The sequence below is a fragment of the Tauraco erythrolophus genome, chromosome 27 (genome assembly GCF_009769465.1).
Source record: "Tauraco erythrolophus isolate bTauEry1 chromosome 27, bTauEry1.pri, whole genome shotgun sequence".
Lineage (NCBI taxonomy): Eukaryota > Metazoa > Chordata > Aves > Musophagiformes > Musophagidae > Tauraco > Tauraco erythrolophus.
In genome coordinates this window covers 4,429,486-4,452,446 of record NC_141491.1, presented here as the reverse complement: position 1 = coordinate 4,452,446, position 22,961 = coordinate 4,429,486, and the positions used below count along the sequence as shown (strand labels likewise).

Sequence of the window (22,961 nt, the reverse complement as noted above, 5' to 3'; positions counted from 1 at the left end):
CATAGGAAAAAATAGAAAAATCCATTAGCTTAACGTTTTGGGGAGTGTATTCAACTAAAAAACACAGCAAGGGTTACCCAACCGTTACAGACAAGTGAAGTTTTCCTCCAATTGCTAAAGGAGAGTCACGTTTCATATGTCACTGTCCCTAGCACTGAGCACGTGGCAATCTGGTTTAGGTGCACTAACAGGCCTGTGCATCAGAAACGGTACATACACCCAAGCACAAAACACATCTGGAAAAATCCAAATCCAAGCTGGAAATAAGATAAAAATCCAACAAACTGCACGCAGTAAAGATGCTGTGTGTAACGGGAGGGAACGGGCGCTCACCGGAACACCGAGGCGGCTGAAAGTCGCACCCTGCTGTATTAGGACAGAGAAATTCTCCTCTGGAACAGCTTCTCCCTTCACTGCCACTCACGGCTGCTGCCTTCTGCAGCACGTCCTCCATGCATGGCCTGAACTACTGCAGCAAACACACCACGTACCAGTTGGCCTTCAGCAGTGAATTTGATTCTTGCAGCTCATAAATGACATTTTTAATTTTTAAAATTAGTGTTTACTTCATATTTTACTCAGGTTTGCTTTCCCCCCCCCCTCCTCACTCGTAGAGGCTATTTCTCTCTAAATTGAGTCAGTCACTGACCACAGAAACCTCTTCCTCTTCAGGGAAGTAGCTCCAGAAAAGGGGAGAACACAAACCATCCTCGACCCAGCAGCTACTGTTTCATCTCCACCCCACAGTGAACAGTTAACAGTGTCAGTCTTCACCCAAGGGGGCACCTTCTCCTGACCCACATACCAAAATCCCTGTTAAAAGACATTTCAGACCAGGCAAGAGCTCAGTGCTAACAAAAATACACAACCATGTAGGAACGCAGACAGCCCTTTCCCTGCGTGGCCAGTACTGCTCTCCCTCCCTCTGGGTGAAACTGGTACACAGTGTGCATCCCAAAGCAAATGCATAGGTCATCTCATTCCATGACTTAATCACCTTCCTCCACCTCTATTCTTTGACAGTAAAATTAAAGTTTAAACAGTGCTTTGCAGCCAAATAAATTAATTTCTTTTGTTTCTGCATCAATAAAACCGAACGTTGGAGGATTACGTGAGAAGGAACTAGACTGAGTCTAACAAACCACCAATTCTGTCTTGACACAACAAGTCAGTGGTGGAGAAAAGTGTGAAGGAGTTTCTTTACTATCCTGAGCCTGTTCTTGAGGGAATAATGATCCGCAGCCCCCTTCCTCCACAGGGAAATCCCTTCTGCATCTCCCACACCCATCGACCCCCTGTGTTCCTGCTTTTCACGCGACAGTATGCACGCTTTCACATCAGAGCTCTGAGCAATGCCTTCTGCCATACCTGTTCTCTGCCTCTCCTCCACGTGGTGAAGTAACCGCACTCCTCTCGCTGTGTTCTTTGGCACAATCTTGCACGATTGGGCAAGAACACAATGAGGAAGGCCAAAAGAAGCAGAAACCCCCAAATGGACCATCTCTAGCTATTACCATGAAAGGTGAGGGCTGAAAGCACACTGTCACCACCACCCATGGATGGAGAGACATGGGGGGTGTGTCCCCAACTTCTGACCTTTTGTTTGCAGGCTGACCACTGCCCTGGTTCAGTGACAGAGGCAGCACCATACTGTCCAGACAGAGGAAAGTGGCTGCAGACAGGTAACTCCTCCTTGTTCCTTCCCTGTTGTTCAGCCAGGCCTGCCTTCCTTTCTCCCTCTTCCAAGTTCATTTTGCAATCACAGTTGGTTTCCATTCTTTGAGGCGATCAGTCTCCAGGAGGTTGACCCATTTAGCAGCAATATAATCAAACTAGCCGCCTTAGTGCTGGTGGTGGTCTCCACTCCTCCTGAGCAGCTGCAGCCTGTGCCTTCACTGTCAAAGCTGGAAGAGGGGATTGTATTTCCTAATTTCCTGCAGAAGGCGAGCCTTGTCCATGTTGGCTTCTGCAAGGGCTATTTTCATGGTCTGAAGCTCCCTTTGCAACTCTGGCACTTCTTTTAACTACAGGAGACAAACAGAGAGAAAACAAACCAGGAGTTTCCGAAGGCAAGCAGCAGGGCGGATCTGCTACACTGATCTGCTCAAAGAAGAGCACCAAAGCAGGAGCTTTTGAGATGAATTACACAAGGTGACACAACCACACAAAGCTCACTGACAACGTGACCCAGTTTGAGCTGCAGGAGTACGTACTCGTCAACTGGTGCCTGCTGACTCCCATACCTGTCATTACAGTCAGCTCGGGCTGCCTAACAACTGTTTTCTCCCAAGACTTCCCATTTCTAGGCATAGGAACGAGACCTGCAGTGGGGCAGGGTTTTTTCCTGCAAAGCAGCTAGCTGATTCTGCCTGAAGATAACTATACAAAAAGAGCAGGAAAACAAAAACTGGGCTCTGATCTGCATTCTTCTTTTATAAGGGGCTCTGATACGCCTCTAAAGATTTGTTAAAATGAAGATAGCTGGAGCAAGCAGAAGCCTGGCATTCTTATTTGTTGTCTCTATAAACAAAGTTAATTCTGTCCTCAAGTATTGCCAGTGAGATCCCATTACAGTTTCATGGCACAGGACAGTTTTTTTCCTTGGGCTTTCCTCAAGAATTTAGCCTTTGTATTTGTTCCTATTAAGTTCAATAACATCAGATAATCAACCGAAGCTAAGCTACTATGATGCTTCTGTGCTCCAGTTGTGGTCAGGGCCCTGTTTCACAAAACACTATGAACGGGAAAAGAGAAAGTCTCTGCACTAAATGGAAAAGGGAAAAATGAGAAATGAAGTGATGCGTCCCAAATAATGACCAGAATCCAAAGCCCCAGTCCGTTTCTAGTCAGCCACATTGCTCCCTTAATATGTATTTTTCCATAGCGAGTGATCAATTTACCAAGTAGACCTGGCATCAAACAGTAAATATAATTAGAGAACACTACATATTTAAAAATAAACCAGTCATCTGAATTTCAGATACATGGATCAAAATGGAAAGAAGGATCAAACTGAATAGCAGAAACTAAGCAACCTGAAACTCCCTGGCTGCGAGACTTACTCTACTCTGACAAAACATCTTTTTCTTTTTGGGAACCTCCCGATTCCTGTTTATCTAACAAGGAACTGGACACAGTGGGAAGATGGAGCTGATCAGGAAAAAAAAAAAACAAAACACAACAAGACTTCTGAAAGTAAACAAGAGAATTCATGCTGGGCAAGGTATCCTTACGTCTCAGAATGCCTGTAAAAGGAGGTACAGGCTGCTTTTGTGTGCACTTCCTATCTGCAACACACCACACCTACCAGTAACTGCAAACACATGAAGAAAAGAGACTTAATTTTCCAGCCTACTGCCAGCTATCCAGTTGTCCAGACAGCAACAGGCAGCAGTGACTCACCTGCAGTCCACGTGCTCCTGCTGCTGGGGCTGCCAAGACACACTCCGCTGGGGCCTCCTGTTCCTGAAGAACTGACACAGGTTTTTCCTGTTTCAGTGAGCCCTCCCCTTGCGGAGCTGGAAAGAAGCACAGAAAACATTCAGGTGTGGACATTTACACAACAGGCTTCTCCAGACAAAAACAGTAACTTTTTTTCTTCTTCTTCTCTTTTTAAACAGGGCAGGGAAAAATATCTCATATTCCCCTTTTAAAACAGAGTAACTAAAGCAAGGAAAGGAACAGTAATCTGCCCTGAGCTCAAGGAAACATCAGGCATGAATTCAGGCTGCCAGTTCACTGTTTTAGCTTTTAACCTGTTCTGCCTGAGGTACTGAATTTGCTGTCCGAATAAAACAGCAGAAGCAGAAAGAACTAGAGAGAGGCAGGAATGAATGTATCCAGAGATTAACACGGCAGAGCAGCCAAAGGACCTGGGTGCTTGCACTGAAGACAGGAGATTATGTGCCCATTCTTGTAGAAGCGACTGCAGAGAACAGCAGCAGGGACTGCTCACACACCAGAGCCCATCCTTCCCAGCAGCAACCATCACATTTCAGTTCCAGTCTCCTCCAGCCTCAGGCACAGCAGAGCACTCTACCTCCAGCACAGCCTGAGGGGTGGCAGGGGAGAATAAAAGAAGTTTCCTGATGTTGCTGACCTGTTAGATAGAACACCCCATCGTCTTTGCGCTTCACAATGACATGATCTACTGCCAAGGTGATAGGGACAGGGCCAGGGGAGGTAGGGTATACCCGGGGGCTGTCATCCTGGAAAAAAAAAAAAAAACCAGAAACAGAGAAGAGATTAACTGCTGTGACAGCTCTGGCAACTCTGCAAAGGATTCCCCTTGCCCCCAGCCTTCACAGGAGTTGCGTTACCGACTGGCAGCACTGCCAGAGCTCTCCCAGGTCACTCACCACATGCAAAAGCCTGGCCTTAAACACAAGGCTGCATGCGAGTCTTAATCCGTGTAGAAAGCACTCCCACAGACCAGAACCAGAGTTCTGTCATATCCATAGCAAAGGCTGAGGAGAGGCCTGTGATCATCACCCTGAAAGCTGCTCTTACCGTTGTCATCCTACAAATTCCGATTCAAACCCCTAGCCAATATTCCTTAGCCAAAAGAAGCCAATATCCCTTAGTCTGGAGATTTTCGTGTTGCTTTGCAGCAGCCCTGGTTCCTGCTTGTCAGTGCCTCTCTCCTAAATATCAGCCATCTTTTACGTAATGTTTTTCATCTGCACTTCTCTAAATGTCTACAGAAAAGGACAAATATTTCCCATTTTACACAAGCACTTGGAGAAAGGGGTATTTAATTCTATGCCTTGAGTCTGCAAAACATGTCATCAACAAAGCTGAGGAGAGTATCTGAATGTCAGGCTCCCACTTCTCCACAATCTGATCACTCAACAACTCCATTGTGTTACTTGTTCATCCCTCACGGCAGTTTTCAGAAGCAAAACAAAACAGTACCAGGAAAAAAGGACCTCTACAGAGGCCCACAGCAATCCCACAGCATCCTTTCCCCAAGCAGAATCCTGCAAGCGAGCTCTGCCCAGGCTACCATCCTGGGAGAATCTCTGGTTCCCCACACACTCACCTTCAACGTGATTTTGGCATCCACAACTTCTATCTCCATGGGGATCACCTCTGGAATTATTTCATCCTCAAGAAAGGGGCCCAGGTTGGTAAGGAAGGACATGAATAGCTCTGCTGTGTAACTGTGGACCAGCATATGAAGGAAGCCGTTCTGAACAGCGAGTGGGGAACGCACGGCAGCGTTAGGTCCTACTTCCAGACGTAAGCACACTTCTGGCTGGGTCTTACTAGCTTCAGGGACCGAAAGCTTCTCTATCCCTGGATCTCCTAGAGCTGTGGCAGAAAGATCTCACTGCAGAAGATGGCATCAAATAACACAAACTCACAACAGGTATCTTGAAAAGCCCTTTACTGTCTAGATGCAGAATGGAGTCAAGTTCACAACGACAGCAGCCTGAAGTCATCCTTTGCATGAAATGAACCCAAATTTCAGATGACTATGAGTCCACATCACAGGAGTTAACACCAGAACTGAGCCCTTTAAGCCCCCAGACGCATCCTCCTCTCTCAGCACACTTTAAAACTGGCCTTCGTTTTGCAGACACACGAGTTGACCAAACTCACTAACTCCTCCGGCGCTGCAGAGCTGTCAGCCTTTCCCGTCCTCAACATTCCCTAATTTGTATCCCACTTTGCCCTCTCGTGGCCATGGGCAGTACTGTTAAGGGAAGGATCAACAGTCCAGGCACTGCTCACGCTTTTGCTTGAAGTTTCAGGTTGTAGTTCACAGAATCAGAGAATGGTTTGAGTTGGAAGGGACCTTAAAGACCATCTATTTTATTTTTTTTTTGAGTCGTGTTGTATGTTTGTTTTTTTTGTTGGTTGGGTTTTTTTTGTTTGTGGTGTTTTTTTTTGTTGTTTGGAGGTTTTTGTATTTTTTGTTTTGTTAGGGTTTTTTTTGTGGGAGTTAGTTTGTTTGTTTTTTAATTTGAATTTAGCCCTGAGGAAGTACCCTAGGCCAGAAGCATTATTCTCAGGGCAGAAATAACTTCAGGGTTTCCTTAGATAGCTTTATTCAATCTTTTAATTAATTTCATGCATCCTAGCAGCAATTAAAAAAATCCCAGTCAATGATTACTAGGCACCATAGAGCTTGACTATGTAGGCACTTTGGAAACATCTTTCAAATACCAGATTTGAACCACTAACAGAAAGATTCTTGGTGTTCACATTCCCTCACACACGTCATATTCAATCCTAAATACAGGAGACATTAACACTGAAGTTAAAATGGACTATTCCCTGAGGGCAGCAGGTACAAAAGCCAGTTATAAAAAAGTGAAGCTGTAACTCCAAGAGCCAGTGTCTTACCCAGATAGCCACGCAGATACTGCCACATTCCAACGTTGCTCAGTTGCTCTGGAACCACCTTCGTTACTTGTAAAGCAACAGACAAATCATCACCTTGTGCCTCTATTCCACAGTTCACCTCGTTCATCTTCAACACGAGGACAGACACCTGAAACAGCGACAAGCTCGCTTACTAAAACAACTACCAGCGCACAGTTTGCTTCCAGATTCACTCAGAGACAAGGTTACAGCGAAAAGGAACAGAACTCTGACCAGCTGAAGGCTGGGGTCTTCACTCTGTGAAGTCGAGCTGTTTATTTCAGGAGACACTCCACCCTCGTCCTCTGCCATCAGGCTTGTTCTACTGCCTGTGTCATTGTGGACCTGAGGAAGATGCCCTGAGGGAAGAGGGTCCAGGCTGGGTTCTGAAATGGAAGTAACAACAACTCGATTCTGTTTTTTTTTTCTGGTTTTAAAAAGTCCTGATCTCAGTATCTGCCTGAACCTCATCGCCTCTCAGCCTATACCATCCTCTAGTGAATGCTCTCCAGCTCCTCAGATGAATTTAAGCAATACAGAGCTGAAGTGAAAGACACCCACTGAAATGCTCAGTCCACCTTATTTCCAACCAGCCCTTACTAAACCCTGCCTGAATGCTCCGTGCCATCCCCTCACCTGCCCACATGCACAGCCCTTGCTCTACTACGGCCAAACGCCTTAGAATATCGTTGTTACGTGCAGGAGTCACCCTCCCCACTCATTGACACTCCTCATCTCGAAGAAAAGGCATCTATAAAAGCAGAAAGAGCCACTGTGGGTGAACTATTCGTGACCTTCAAAAAGGAGTGACAGAAATGAATTCCACACGAACACGGCACGACTCAGTTGCCCGCAGCAGAAAGCTGTTCACCCATGTGAAAGAAGAGTGGGGGAGAGGATAAAGCCAAGCGCCTGTTACCCGAGTCTGTGAGCATCACAAAGCCGTCGCTGCCATCGCTGTCCACGGACAGCCCATCCTCAGGGCCGCTCCCATCCACGGATGTGGTGTCAAAGGAATGCTGGGATGCTGTCCTCTTCATCGAGAAGAAACGCATTCGGCTGCTGCCACCCCCACCTGGAGTCACTGCTCCCTCTTCTGCCTTGGGCACAGAATCCCTACCAAAAAAAAAAGTGATAAAGACAAACAGCTTAGCCTCCAGGTCGTACAGATACTGGGCTGGACTCTGAACAGCAAGTCTGACTGTCGGGTACCTAAACCAACGCCAAGAGGTGAAGATCTAATCTATCCCTAATCCAAATGATACGGAAAGAAAGGGAGCGGTCAGCCTGCATTTCCCCCTGTCCCTACAGCCTTGCAGCTCTTGTGAAGCACAGGAGGATGGCCCACTCACTTGGCTGGGGGGAGAGAGAGCATTTTCTGCACAGTGGAGGTCATCTTCTCCCGGCTCAGGCTCAGAGCATCTTTTGTTATAGACATGGCTTCTTTGGTGAGGTCCATAGTCACATGCAGGGCTTCCTTCGTGGCATCCTTTGTGATGTGCAGTGCACTAGACAGCTCCACCTCTATGTTCTTCAAAGGGATGACTTCTGCCTGGCCATTGAGAGCGATGTTTCCTCTCCCCAAGGGCTGCGTGTCTGAGGCTGGGCTAGAGGGGAGAGCAAGGGGGCTCTGAGGGTGGCTGCTGGTCTCTGCTGGTCTCTCTGCAACCAGGGCTTCCACAGCTTCATGGGCTTCCTCTATCAAACCTTTCTCCTCTATGCTCTTACTATGTGGAGCTGTACTCAGAGCTCCATCACTTGCGGATCTTGGGAGTTTCTCCAGCGGCATACTGGTTACACTGGTATTTTCAATCCCACTGTCCTCTAGGACCACTGAGGTACTGCATACTCCCTTCTCTGAACTGGTCTCTGATTTCAGCTCCTTCTCTTCAGGCACCAGCCCCTCCTTGCTGTCTGAAGGCGAGAGCTCAGACTCGATCAGGCTTGTTGTGTCCGAGTCAAGGGATCTGGGTTCCAAGACAGAGCCTGGTGCAGGGTTCATGAGCAGGGCCACTTCGGCACTATGGAACATAACTCCTACACAAGCAGACATGGGATCTAAAGGAGACCCAGTCACTTCCTGGGTATCTCGGGCCAACTGCTCCTGTAGTGTTTGCAGAACTTCTTTCATCCTGAGCAGCACCAAGTATTGGTAGTGGTTGAGCCGCACTTTGACGTGAACAGATGAGGACACAAGCACATGGATATCAGCAGAGGTTTCCAGCTCTTTATTATCTACTCCATCATCAACTTCGCAGTCAGATTCTCCCAAGACATCCATTGTCTCTGGGACCTTGTAGATGTTCTTCAGATCCTGGTCAGTCTTTGATCTTTGACAAACCCCATGTTCTCCAGAAAGATTCTCATTTTTGGAGTGATTGCTAAAGCTGGCAGAAGGCTTGATTTTCAACCCAGAGGCCACCAATTCCTGTCGTTTAGATATCTGAGCTTGTCCCCATCTCTTGGGAAGGCAGGCCCAAATGGAAAGGGGAAATGGGTCAATGAAGCTAAGGGCTCTGCCCTTTGAGCTTTCAGCCCCCTCAAAGTCCAGGGAAAGCTCAGTGAAATTCATAGACCACAGATCTTCAGAGGCAGAGGTTTTGTGTAGTAGCTGGGGAAAGCCTGGATGCTTCCGTGGCCTATCATCCACCTCATAGGCATGGCGCAAGAAAAGGGTGTGGAGGAGGCTGAAATTGTCCCTAGACCTTGGAAACTTCGTGTAGCTAGAGTGGAAGAATTCTGAACTGGCAAATCTACGGAAAAGGTTCTGGAGGTCCTGACAGCTGCAGAAGGGAGCGTGGCGGGTGTTGGTGGCAGTCACCTCCGACGTGCAAATGCAGAGTGCCTGTGGACGATCCTGATGGTCAGCAACTTTCTTCTCCACAGGGATGTTAAGCTACATGGAGGAGAAAGACATTACAAGTAAAGTGGTGAGAAGGGAAATTAACAGAGGCTTATCCTGGCCATTTACACAGAAGGTCAGCTGTGGAACATATAAATAACTGAGAAGTCTTGGGCTCTACTAAAATCTCAAGAGCTGGACTAGACTCTCAGTTTATCCCTACGTGAAAAATTAAATAAAATTTACAAATCAGGGAAGAGGAATCAGACACAAGGGAATTTAAACTGAGTTTTATTTTAGGTTCTTTTTACCATCCCTGACTTATGCAGCAGCTCAACTTACAACATTCACTTTGATCTTTCTCTGCAAGGACTTATTGTGCTTTCAGGCCCTTAAGCCTCCTCACAAAACTGCTAACAAGGGCAGTCAATGACAAACACCACAGGACACCAGTGCAGCAGATGTAAGCCCGTTGGGAACGGTATGAGAGTCAAAGTGCTTTCCAAGGGCCAGAAAAGAACTTTCAAGTACTTGAACCACCGATTTCTCCTTGACACTGTTCTCATAGATACTGACTTGCCTGCCTACTCCGGACTAGAACCCAAGCACCTCTTTTACTGACCATAGATCAAAACAGAACTAACACAAACAGTAGACTGTTAGAGAGACAGAGGGGTTTCTTTTCTTGTTCTGGGCTCCAGGTATGTCCTAGTCTCATGTTCCTTCCGCAGTAGGGAGAGAGAGAACACTGAAGACTGGGAAAGCAAGGAAATGAATGGTACCTTCAGTCGGAAGCCATCCAGTCGAACATCAACATGCTCATCATGCTTGCCGGAGTCCTCCAGCTTGTAGATAGCTTTGAACTGCTCCAAGCTGCGATAAAGATCCAGACAGAAGAGGTTTATCCAGAGCACGCTTGCTGTATCCAAGGTAAGCATCAGGCCATTCAGTTGTACATACAGGTTTGGGCACGGAACTAGAACCAAACAGAATGGAGACAGGTTAAGCAGAGCAGAAAGGCACTGCAGCTGGTCTGCAGGCTCAGTGTATAACCTGCACTGACAATGCCAACGCAGAGGGCTTCAACACCCACTGGAAGACAGATCTCTTGATGAAAGGGAGAAGCCATGGTGCACCAGAGAAACAAGGTGTTCCAGGTCTCGCATCAAGTCATCTGCAGAGCACCCAAAGCACCCTACAGTCCTACTCCGGTGCTATCAATAAGGCAGAACACCAAGAGTCAGGCAGACACCAGCTCCTTCAATACGTTCCTGGATAAGTTATCTTGCAAGCACAACTTTGTCTCCATGTTCTGCACCAGGCAAACTCTACCCCATTTTCCCACAGGCAAAAAAAAAAAATATTAGAAAAGCAAACATCAGAAAACTAAACAAAAATGGACACTCAGAGGATATCTAACAGGGTTGACACATCTAAAGAATTAAGAGTTGACTGATTCTCTAAGAAACTTATGAAAGAAGTTGCTAACCTTGGTGTATTACCTGGAAAGTCCTGATTGTCTGGGAAGTAATACTCTGTGAATTCAATATGGATTGCAGAGACCTGATCAGGAAGTTTGAAGAATTTTCTACTACATGAAAGCAAGGTGGAGGGTTTCTTACTTTGTTGACCAGCTGTAGAAACCTGAAAACACAATGGTATGCAGTTGTGCAGAATTCAGATTTGGCAAAACAAAGCATCCCAGTAACCCTGCAGTCTCCCATATTCAATCCATCTCATTTACACATCAAACATACTCTGCTTTCCAGTAAAAATAAAACTTTTTTCTAACTGCTAATATTGCCAACTTCTTTCCTTTGAGAGAATTTAGTTCTTTATGTCTCCTATCACTGCTAGTAAGAGCCACGACAATCAGAATTAGGTGATGTGAATAAACAGAACTGAAATCTGTTATCGCTTTCTTCAAGATTAACAGCATGTTGGTAAATCCATTATGGTATCTGGTACCAATTATGCTCTTGCAGTGGTTACAGGGTATACGGATGTAGGGCCTGATCCAGTCTAGTGATGCTTTCTGTCCTGGGTCAGAAAGCATGAGGTAAGACTTATTCCTCCTGTGTCAAAAATCCATATCCTCACTAACTTCTCAGGTGCATGAAATCTTCTACCCTGGACCTGCCTAATGCTTGAAGCAAGTTTAGATGCGAACAGACAGAGAGCGAAGAAACTCTCTGATTATGTATGCAATTTCCTCTGAACAAGAAAATTATCAGCAGTTCATACTTGGTTTAAGAGTTTTATATTCACCAGAGTAACGGCATTTAGGTTCTCTGGGCAGAGCTTTGATTGTCTTGGATGACATAGAATTTGCATGATTTATTTGAATTGTATCAGATTAAATTTCTTTTTTAAAACTGACATGAACATCTCCAGACACTGCTCAAATCCCTACCTGGTGAACATCCAAGTCATCCACTCGAACTACCACACAGCTGGATCGAAGCCGGTTCCAGGGAGGGTGCCGGAGTCGTGGCAAGCTTGTGGGAGGTACACGGCCTTTCTCTAAGGAACTTTTCTGAGGACTCAACGAGGTATCTGTGGGGATGGAAAAGCAGAACCAGCAGAATTTTACTCATCTCCTTTGCAGTGCTATCAATGCCAACACGTATGTGCTTACAGAGCAGAATTTAAAGCCTCAACATTAGAAACAGCTGGGCACAGTTAGGCAGGAAAAAAAAACAACCCAACTTAGGACTTCTGAAGGAAGAACACTGTGAAAGATGAGTCTACTCTGTAGCAAGAGACGCATTCTTCAGCCAGGTTTTAAGTATTTAATTTACTCCTTGTATGCTCAGTCATGGAGAAACTCAATAAATAAGCCAGGAAAGCGACTACTGCAGCCTGTCCATTCTTGCTGCAGTGTTATTCCAGTATGATAGCGACTTTCCTTTGTCATTATATTTATAATTTTTAGTGTGCTATGGATTTCAGCACCAACAAATCAGCCTGCTAAATTGGGGAGAGGTAACCAGAGATATTACTGAATGGAGCAAAATGGTTACCATCTCTTGTTTTACTAGGAGTTTTATCAAATACCATTACCTGGTTTGCTTTTGAAGGGGGAAAGTGGAGTCCTGGCAAATGCAGGGTCCATTTCTTCATAAAGCTTCTCAATCTTGCTTTGAAATTCACTGACCAACTTCTTCGCCCACTGTCCCCGCGTTTCCATTGCTTCACTGTACCTCACCCAATGCTTGCAGGCGTCTCCTGCACGAAAGCAAACATCCTGGCTTTAAAAATGAGATTCCTGGATACACACGACCCTCCCGTGCCTCTCAAATGTACGCAAATCTGTACAGCATTCCTTCTCTTTGATATCAGATCTGAAATACACAATATGCAGCATACTAAGTCCTTGTTTTCACACAACAGAGCTGGTCCTACCAGCAAGCGTTCCAAATTTGAGTATTGGAAAGAATGCCAAGGTCACTTTTCCTTGATTCTTCAGTTAGCCACAAACAGATTTTCTCCTGGGATACATCCTATCCCATCCTAACCCTTGCAAATTGATTAGGCACATCTAAGAACCAGATCCAGAGCTTAAGCAACTAAAAAAGAACCCAAAGTTTCAATTCCATGTCTTCACAACAGACAGCAACTTATTCCTCTCTTTGTACTCTGCTTTGCCACCAACTTGTCAGTCACCCACTGACAGATAAATCAGATTAACCCTGCCCATGAGAATTTACATCCCAAGTCCTTTGTGCAGCCTTTCTTCCAGTCCTGCCTGAAGCTGTATAGCATCACTGCTCTTCAAATTCTTTTTTTATCCCCCTCTTCAAGTTGGGAGGCACACACTCCCCTACCTGCCCTGTGGAAAGGATAATAGTCAAAAGCCATCCTCCTGAAGGTCAGCTGCATGGCACCTCCCAGCATTCCATGCTTGAAAGCACCTGTGGAAAACAGAACAAAGAAAGCCATGATCAGCTCTGCAATCCCAGTCCTGATCCAGGAGAATTCAGAACAACACTGCTTTGATTGACACCACTGATTGATTGTCACCATGGCCAACATTAGGGTAACACCTTTTAGAAAGCTGTATCAAAATCCTGTCCTAGACATGGAAAAGGATAACAGAATGTAACAGGCTCACAGTTTACATCATAAGAACCAGACCTAGAATCTCAAATCCCAAAAGGCAAGATCCCATTGCTTCTCAGGGCCCTATCAATTACATTTCCCACTACAACAACCAGCACTTGTTTTTCCAATGCTTGCTGGTAGGGCCAGTGAAATAAAGGCAACAAAACTGAGCTAAGATGTTGTAACAGCAGCTTAGGAGACAGTGATACACAGAGCAATGAAAAAATGTCTGGGAATAGTGATGGACATGGGTAGGAGAATAATTTTTTTCCTTTTTTAAAGGGAAGATGTGTGAAAACAAACAGGACAGCTTGGATCAGAAACAGCTGTGCAGGGTGGGGAGTACATTTGCCTCAAAAGAAAAAAAAGTGTTTAGAAGTATATCTCAGTAGAGAGGAGCTAGGAGTAAAACAGACACTAGCAAGCAAAGCCTTGCTTGAAAAGAACATGGTAGGCAGGGGAATGGTCTGTCAAAGGTGGCGAAGAATCCTTGTAGCTATGCTACCGTGAACATCCTGAACACTGTCAAAACAAATGTTTTCTCACCAAGTGGAACGATGATGCTTTATTCCCATCGCTTAACACCAGATTGTTCCTAGACCTTATCCTCTATCACTTCAACTGTGTCACTGGCAACCACATCCACTGATCACTTCCCCACGTTTGTTCCATGGAGCCAAGAAAGATTTTCCAGTATCTAGTTCAGAACTGATCTCCCCATCAGTCTGGACAACTAACTGCCTATTGCCTCACTGGGAAACAGGAACTTGAAAGATGTTTGTTTTCAAGACGAAAATGCTCCTTTAAGACAGAAAACTGATGACTGGACTAACGTTTTCCTTCTGATGCTCCTCTCAGTTACCTGACTCTCGAGTGTGGCTGTCGTCACAGATATGCAGATCCAAGCGTGAGATGAGGAGGTGGTACGATGACTCTTTCATGTCATGCTTATCAAAGTATTGACCAATGCTACTTGCATTCGGGTTGACTACAAATGGCTGAGACCAGGACTGCTGGGTACTTGGAGCAGGTGGTGTGATCTATTAGAGAGAGACAAGTTTGGTAAGAATTAATAGAAAGCGGGGCAGGGGGGAGGAAGGAAAAAAGAGAAAGGTTCTAATACAATTAAAAACAACTCATGCAATCTTCCAGACTGCAAGGCATCAATTTCTAGAAACTGAATTGGGAGTCCAGAAATCTGGATTATTTCCTGTGTTCTCATGACCAAAAAACTCTTTGTCTGTGGTTCTGTCTCCCTCTACATCGAGCTACCATTCGCTTATCTTAAAACATACTTTAAGATTCCTGGACGGAAAGGGCTAAGTATTCCTGATCCCCCCTTCTATGTAATCTCACTGCACCATGTGCATAGCCCTCCTTCTTGGCAGCTTCACCATCAGCTGTGATATTCCTCTTCACTCATCTTTGTCTCTGAAAACACCTTTTGTCCTCTGCCCTACGTGTTTATTCTGTGACATTCATTAAACAATTACTCACACAGCATTCTGAAAACAAAGCAAGCAGTAAGCAAAGTTCAAGGTTCCTGGCAGAAGCAGCTGTTCTAAGGTTCTCATACACTGCTGAGCTATTTGTGAACCAAACAATCACAAAAATCAAGAGCTCTCTCCAGAGTATTAGGAAAGAAAAAAGAAACTCAAACAACAACAGTGAAATTGGATGCCAGTGTTCTCCCTTGAGCATCACAGCTCACTACGGTTTGATGTCACAATTTATTACACCAGTCTGTTCCCTCAAGTCTACGCAGATTGTCATTCAGAGGCAGAAAAGATTATTTCTAGAACATATTTATTCCTTATTACCAAATCAAATCCTCGTGGGACCCTCTGCAACTTTCCATGTGCCAGCCAAATCCAGAAAGCCAAGCAACTTCCTACCACTTTTTCCCTGCCATCAGACAGAACCTGGCCTGTGACTACATACGAACGTTCTCTAACGACTTACTGGCAATAAGTCAAACTCATTTGGTCACTTCATTACCCTACAGTAGCCCAACATCCATGATGCTGACCTGACACCAGGTAAGCTTACCAGTTCCTGCTGGGGAGATGCTCTGTGAGCAAGGATAAGATGCCTCACAAACAGAAACCTTACCAGTTCCTGCTGGGGAGATGCTCTGTGAGCAAGGATAAGATGCCTCACAAACAGAAACCATCTCTTTCACCTTGTCTTTTCCTTTTTCTGGACAGATCAACATCCAAATCATGGCCCACTCACCTGTACAGACTCTGCTGCCAAGCTTTTCCTCTGCTGGGCAGACTTCTCCATGGCTTCACTCAGAGACTCTGCATATTTCATCATTGCTTTCAACTGAGAGTCTGTCAGCACCCAGAGCAGGTCATCAAGGAGAAACATCAGCTTAGATGCCATCACATTGCAATCTTTGGTCTGAAACAGCAAGGAGGAGTCAGAAATGTAAAGAATTGCAACCATATATATACATTCTTCAAAATACACAGAAGCTGTAGCAGAAACAAGAGATGCTACTCTGAAACTCATCTGAGAAAGAAGTTAACTCATGTGGTGGATGCCCACAGTACCTCCTCTGAGAAGGAAAGTAGTCAAAGTGACCTCCTCTACAGGGGCCAAATTGCTCATTGGTTTAAAAAAAAAAAAAAAAGTTGTTTAATTATTTATTTATTTTTAAATCTACTCTTCATCACATTTCCGTTGACAGCTAAAAATAAGACTACCAGGCTTTAGTCTGCCAGTAAAGAGATGACAGCTCTCCTTGCGATTGTTCAAACAGATTTAAAAGCATGCTCCATACGCGTTATCCTCCCCTGGGAAATAAAACTGCTTTGACATTTGGTAAGAACACAGCTGTCTCCAACAGAAAACACCGAGTGATACAGTGGCTTGGGCTCCACACTCGTGAAGGAAAACAACAGTTGCTGAGGAACACGAGGAAACATGCGCCATGACTGCATCAGGCAGTGAGACTGTGTTCTGCAAAGAACGGAGGAAACTCTCACCCTTCTCTTGAGAGAGATCTGGATCCTCCCCTGGTTGGTAATGAGTCTCAGAGGAGTAGTAACAGGATCCTGATCGCCGTTGTCAGTGGCATCTGCTTCTATCCGAAGTGTCTGCCAGGTGAGCTCTTTGAATGTCAAAACCTACTCAGAAGGAGAAAAACAGGAAAATGCTAAGATTTTCAGCAACTTCCAGGATTAAAATAAACACTCAGAAGATGTGAAACGAAACAAGGCCACCAAAAAAAAAAAAAATCATTCAATGTACTTTTCTTCTGCGATCCCAGTACAAACCAAAATCACGTCCCAGGTAACATCCAGTCCCCTCTCACACCGAGTTTAAAACCAGACAAACCAAAAGGGCATTCAGAGCTTCTCCAGTTTCATTCTCTCAGATTAGAGGAGCACAGAGAAAGCTCTGAACACAAGTCAGGTCTCAGCCGCCCTGCTCCAGCAAACAGTAGCAAGCTCAAAGCTCCCTACGGTCACCGTATGAGAATTCAGACAACAGCCTGATCACCCCAGAGGACTGGGGTGGCATGAGTGCCACTCTTTGTGCCCGTTACGATGACTCTTACCTCTCCTCTCTGCGGATCAGTAATGCGAGTGAGGCGCAAGTCACTCTGTTGCCAGTTTGGGTTGACGCTGTAGCCTTGGAGCTGCCATAGCTCAAAAGAAGCATGAAAGGCCTTGGAGTGAATCTTGATGGTGATGGAATTGACAACGATAAACATCCCCTCCACGACCTTTTCAGCAAAGCCATATTCACTGCAAAGAGAGGATCCCTCAAAGTCATCATCAGTTACAACAAAAGTCCCAGCAGAGGTAAGGCTACACACAGTGAGACTACAAGGTCTACAAGCAATATTAGAACCACTTTGACCTGAGAGCAGAGACATCAAGGGTTAACCATCAAAACAACGGCCACCCATACCCCAGTGGCATGCCAGAAAGAAACCACAGGGCTCAGGGTCTGACCTTTGGCCTGCAGCAAGAGCAATGGGCGACTGTCCGTTGGGTGGCCGAGGCTCTTCGCATGTTCGCATCTCCACCTCCACTTTATCCAGGTACTGTAAAGACAGAACAGGGGAGCAGTAAACACGAGACCAAGACTCAAGCTCAGCCTGAGGTCTGGGACCCTAGGGCAGGGATAAACAAGCTCCAGAGTCTCACACCTATCCAAGGGTCTCGTGTTAAAGCTCGCAACATCAGTGCCAAGACTGTTGGCTAATCCAAATCCCCAGAAGTGAAGGCAAAAACAAACAACAAAACCAGGCACAAGGTTGCCCTGGACTTCACTGAGAGTTCAGCCCAGCTCCATCCTGCAGCGAAATGCAGATCTCATGGGAGGTCACTCATTACCAAACAGGACTATTCTCAGAACTCCCCTTTCCCTATGTGCTAAGGGCCTAGAGGATTTAGGTCAAATGAGAATTCGAGTATACAGTTCACAGTTTCCCTTTGCACAACTTTTCTCAAGTAGGAGAGATTAGAAAGAGTGAGGAAGAAAAGGAATGAATAAAAGAGGAAACGTTACCAGGCAGATTGGGTGTGTTTTCAGTTTTGTCCACTGGATCTGAAACAATAAAGCTGAGGTTACAAGAGTTACCTTCACATTGGAAGGTTTGACAAATGGCAGGAAACCATTTAGTCTCAAGTTCTTCTCTGAGAAATGACCACAGTGACAATCCATCATGTCTCACCGTATTCAGGCTAAACAAGCTGACACAGACAAGTGAAAAGACATTCCAGCCACCAGACTTATAAATCCAGCTTAGCTTTTGGATCTCACATATCACAAGTAATAGATATTCTGCAGGTCAAATTCTCATTTCTCATATTCCTTTATGGAGAACGTTCTTGTCCTTAAGGAGTTTGCAATTAATTGCTGCAGTTACTGGAAGTCAGGTAGCTCTTTTGAAGACTGCACACAAATCAAAGATCCATTTTATTTTCTTACAGCAACACTCATTCTGCAGTTCTCGTAGGAGGAAGAACAAATGTTTGTTACTAAATTAAGCAGATCTGACTCTAAAAACAGAGCGGATCAGATGAGTAAGGCTCATTTTTATTGTCACTTGGCAGAGCAGAACCATATTTCTTTTATAGCAAGTCTCTTCGATATAACTAAAAACTTTCGCATTCATGTAATGCAACTATAGTTAGCATCAACTGAGATTAAACAATCCGGCATTTTATATCATCTGAAAAAAATAATCAATTTTTTTGCTCTAAAAAGCACGAGGAGGAAGAATTTGTAAGAGTTCAGTGTGCAGAAGTGCAAGTGCATGCACAGCTTCAGCGATTATGCACGTAAACTGTGGGTATAAAGGCTGCCTACGTGCAGGGTGCAGCTTTTCACATGCACTATTCAGGCATTTCTTAAATTGTTGCATTTTCAACAATCAGGACTTAAGTTCTATTTATTTTTAACAATACTTCACAGCATAATTAGGCTCTCAGAGAACTGCACTCCTTTTCTCTCTGCTTCCTATTGCTGTTGGAGGTCTGTGTTACTTCTTTAGCATTAAAGAAAAAAAAAAAACAGAGGGGATGGGGGAAGACAAAGAAAACTCCTCTGCTATCAAAATAGCAGGGAAATGGGAGGGAATGACCGGAGAGGTCTGTAAAATCCTGACATGGAGGTGATGAACAGGGAATGATTGCTCACTATTTCTTCCAATAACAGTACCAGGAGGCTATCAACTGAAACCATGCAGGCTTCGTACAGGCGAAAGCAGACGTAGTTAAGCTGTGAAATTCTTTGCCATGGCACACTCTGGATGTTAAACAAGAGGCTCCAGGAAACGTCTGGGCAAATTCCTGGAAATTCATGAGTGGCTATTAAATACAAAGACCACACTGCTGGCTTAACAAGTCACCTGAAGGTGAGGAAGGACCACAGCCACTTTCTTGTGCTTCTCTCGGCATCCTCTCCATCTGCTGCCGGCCACCATCAGAGGCACCCTTTGGTGAAACCTGCTGTGCCCAGCTCACAGCATCCGACCAACAAATCTCACACCCAAAGCACAGGGTTTGAGATGTGTGGATCAAACCACGTGATCCTTCCTCAGAAATTCCCAAGTGACAAACGGAAGCTGCCAACGGAAGGCCTCATCTGCACGCGGGGACGCGAGCGCAGCCTCCTCCGCTCACCCTGATAGATGCCTTGTTACAGTAGACCCGAGTGATGGCCAGCCAGGTGGGCAGCTCCAGCACATTCTGCAGCACCTCTTCATCCAGCTCCAGGTTGGTCAGCTGCCCTTGCCCTTTCAGCGTGCTCAGGTTGATTTTGTCTGGAGAGAGGTTCTTGGTAAAGCTACGAGAGAAGAAAGAGAAGACTCTAAAATTAACCCACAGCAAAGCTGCTGAGACCAGAGGAGACTCCGAGAGAGCTGTTTGAAGTACAGCAATCTGCTTGCTGTTTTGTAAAGCCTTTCTGACATTTTTAAACCCAGCAAGTTGGTTGCTCGAGGAAAAAAAAAGTCTCTTTACACTTTGACATTTGAGGGGCTTTTTTTGTTTGGTTGTGGGTTTTTTTGCGTGTGTGTGTTTTTTTTAATTTTAAATCAAATTCATGTTTGAGAAACTGAAAATTCCTTCTAAAGCACTGGGAACCTGGAGACCAGCAAAATTGCCCTAGGACAAACCCAAAGGAAACCAAAGCCAAACTGCAATAGGTCAACAATTTTACTCCCCCTAGAAGTGCCATATCAGTAGTGGAAAGCTTAATTATACAGATTTATTTTTTTAAAAGTTTTTGGTATAGAAAAGAAAAAGATCATTAATACATCACTTTTATGGCTGTCTCTTTAAACACCAGTCTCACAATCCAGTCTGCTCTTTGGTCAGCAGGTCTGAGCACGCAACCTAACTCCCCTCTCGTGACCAGCCCACGCTGCCATCCTCCTCCTTTTGGCAACCAGCAGCTGCTGCTCTCTCTGGCTGCAATTCCTCCTCCCAAGGGCTTCTGTTGTTTCACCTCCCTTGTACGCAGCCTAGTATCTTCAGATCCTCCTGTGCCCTGAGATTTAAATGCAATGGATGAAACAATTTCAGCAGGACTGCTCAAGAGCAGTGTATTCTGGGGCAAATCTGAAAACCCCTGACTTCATTAAAACCACCACAGCCCCTATGGAACCAGAAAAGCCAGTTTAGAGGGCACTAGACCACAGAGGCCGTACACGTGTCAGCAATATCTCACCAGGACAGCTGTCTCCAGCGAACAACCTTTCTGTGCAGAAGGGGCCACCACCAAGGGAGTGATGCTGCTCGCACCAGGACACCCTGAAGTCACAGGATTCAACAGTTGAAGACTTCCTGCCACACAACTTACCCACTGCTGACGCCAGGGCTTATTCCACACATTCCTCCACGCTAATTCTAATTCTGTACAGCCGTCCAGAAAGCGGAAGAGAAAGAAAGACCCTATTGTCAGCGTAAGCAGGATTAGTCTCAGTTAGTCACACGCTGCCATTCTCTCTCCTTTCTCTGCACCAGCAGTGTGGGCTACTTCTCGGTGAAAGGCACGAAGGGCATCTTGAACCAAGTCATGGCTAAAAGAGGAGATGGGAAGAGGAACCAGAGCAACACTGCCAGGATGGTAGCTGATGTGGCTGCTGTAGGAGCACGAGGTGTAGCACAGAACTGGCTGAGACATCAGAGGAGCTGCTGGTCAGTCCAGCCAGGGCTTCCTGAAGGAAAAATACCTTTCCAAAGAGAATGTTTTGTTAGGAGAAAGCCTGATGGATGGTGAAGGGCCACAGATGTCAGCCATACATTACTGACACAGCAACTCCTGGAAGAGAATGGTGGCACGAACAGCTGTGAGTTTGCCTACGACTGCTTTTACCTTGATCCCTGCCACCGCAGAGCCTTCTGCTGCCACAGAAGCTCGAGTCAGACATTTACTGTGTCATGCTGTGACCTCCCTCCCTGAGTCGAAGGTACACCCTGACAGCTGAGTAAAGACTGAATTTATAACACACCTGCCAGCATCTCAGGCTGACACATTGCCTTTAAGCTCGTTACTCTCTTTATCTGGAGGCCCTCTTGTTTAAACACACTCAGGAAGGCAGCCAAGTTCAACAATGCTTCTCAGCATCCGTACAAAGAAACAACATATTCCAGAGCGTGCTACAGCAGCTGCTGGAGGGGAGACGCAGGGATAGGCTGAATGTTTGCAAGGTTTGTGCTTGGAGTCCCATCGTGAGCACCCACAGTCTCAGACGCTGCTGAAGATGAGACCAAATACCTCCCAAGGCAACATGTGAGCGTCCGTGTCGTGCGTTAGTGAATCAGCTCTGTTGAAAGCTGTTGTAGTCACGTCCACTGGGACTGGACACTAAGAATAAAACAAATACAACCTGAACAGGTAGGTAACAAAAAGCACTTGGCACTGTTAAGCTCCCAGGCTGCTGTGGGCAGTGATCAGCTTACAGGTGGGGAGAGGCTGAGGCACAGAGCAGCTTTCTCACGCCTGTAAAGCATGGATTAAACCGCAGGTGTCTCAAATCCTCATCCTGGGCTAAGCATGCTTAGATGGGGAGCTCCTTTCAGCTGGTAATGCAGAAGCAAAACACAAAGACATGTCTAAAGCAGGGCATCACTTTTATTTAGTGTGCTTGCATAGAAAAAAAACAGTAACACAGTGAAAGGATGCTGAAGCTGTGAAACAGGACACTGGTGGAGAGAGTGGTATGAAACATGATCTAGCTGAAAACAAATAACTGTTTGTAATTATCTGCAGGGAAAGGCTGCAGAAATCCTCCTGAACAGGTAAGGGAACCATCATGAGTACTACCAGACTCTACAGAAGAATCCTTTTCACGAGGTGTTCTAGGTGCACCAAAGTGTGCCGTTCCAGCCCCGAAGGAGAGGTTACAGACCCCACTGATGATGGGACAACAGAAGCTGCAAGTTTTGTAATCAAAAATTTAGAACTGAAACAAATTCTCTCTTTTAAATGACATAGTCAACATTCCTGAAGGTATGCCTATTACCAAGTCCTCCACTCTCAGTTTGTCCCCCTGTAAAGGAATCAGAGATCTTTAAATGGAATAATCTTCCAATGTAAGACATCTTGATACGCGTTAGGCGAGGCTTACAAAAGGAAAAAAGAAAATTAAGTGTGCCTGTGAACTCAGGAGTTCATAGATGACAAATCTTCATTACTTCTTGAACAGAACTGCTTGGGTCACTGTCAGGGGAAGGAAAAAGCAGTGAGAGCAGACAATTTTAGATGTTTGTTGGCAGACTTGCTCCATTCATACTCATCAACAGTAACATTTTTGGCAGCATGGACTGCTGGCTTCGAGAAAAGTGAATGAAAATGGGAGCTATTAGGAAAACTGACAGTGTGGGATATTGGCGCTTTTTTTTTTTTTGCAACTCTAACAGAAGTCACATAGCACTAAGCCAGTAAACTCAAAGGACAGCACTCCTTTTGAGCTTGCCAGGATTACCATAACAAAAGTCAAACCAGAAAACCTTTTTCTGTCTTCTATGGAATTGTCACTGCAGAGCCACAAGGGCATTTTGCATCTGTGTACATTTACGGAGCACGTGTGCATCCACACTAACGATACTGTGGGCAACATCTCACCTCTGAAAGTGCTTGCCAGTCAGAAGCCACCTGCTGTACCATAGCCCAACGG

At 45.4% G+C, this 22,961-nt stretch overlaps 1 protein-coding gene across 4 annotated transcripts in view; it reads right to left on the bottom strand.

The window, feature by feature from the left end:
- Positions 1-1,730: 1,730 nt before the first annotated feature.
- The window catches only part of BLTP3A (bridge-like lipid transfer protein family member 3A), a 31,093-nt gene continuing 9,862 nt past the window's right edge, over positions 1,731-22,961 (bottom strand). The window contains exons 1-21 of one of the 4 annotated variants that reach the window (XM_086627450.1): positions 20,642-21,101; positions 19,462-19,624; positions 17,843-17,881; positions 17,284-17,375; positions 16,884-17,073; positions 16,309-16,449; positions 15,551-15,721; positions 14,178-14,355; positions 13,039-13,125; positions 12,275-12,439; positions 11,625-11,767; positions 10,714-10,855; positions 9,994-10,187; positions 7,722-9,265; positions 7,289-7,485; positions 6,604-6,755; positions 6,352-6,499; positions 5,042-5,313; positions 4,100-4,208; positions 3,403-3,518; positions 1,731-2,024 (exon numbers count right to left, since the gene is read on the bottom strand). In XM_086627450.1, coding sequence (XP_086483576.1) covers positions 1,899-2,024; positions 3,403-3,518; positions 4,100-4,208; positions 5,042-5,313; positions 6,352-6,499; positions 6,604-6,755; positions 7,289-7,485; positions 7,722-9,265; positions 9,994-10,187; positions 10,714-10,855; positions 11,625-11,767; positions 12,275-12,439; positions 13,039-13,125; positions 14,178-14,355; positions 15,551-15,721; positions 16,309-16,449; positions 16,884-17,073; positions 17,284-17,375; positions 17,843-17,881; positions 19,462-19,624; positions 20,642-20,673 — 4,401 coding nt within the window. In that variant the 5' untranslated portion in view covers positions 20,674-21,101 and the 3' untranslated portion in view covers positions 1,731-1,898. The other 3 variants (XM_086627449.1, XM_086627451.1, XM_086627452.1) reach the window with 3 other exon arrangements.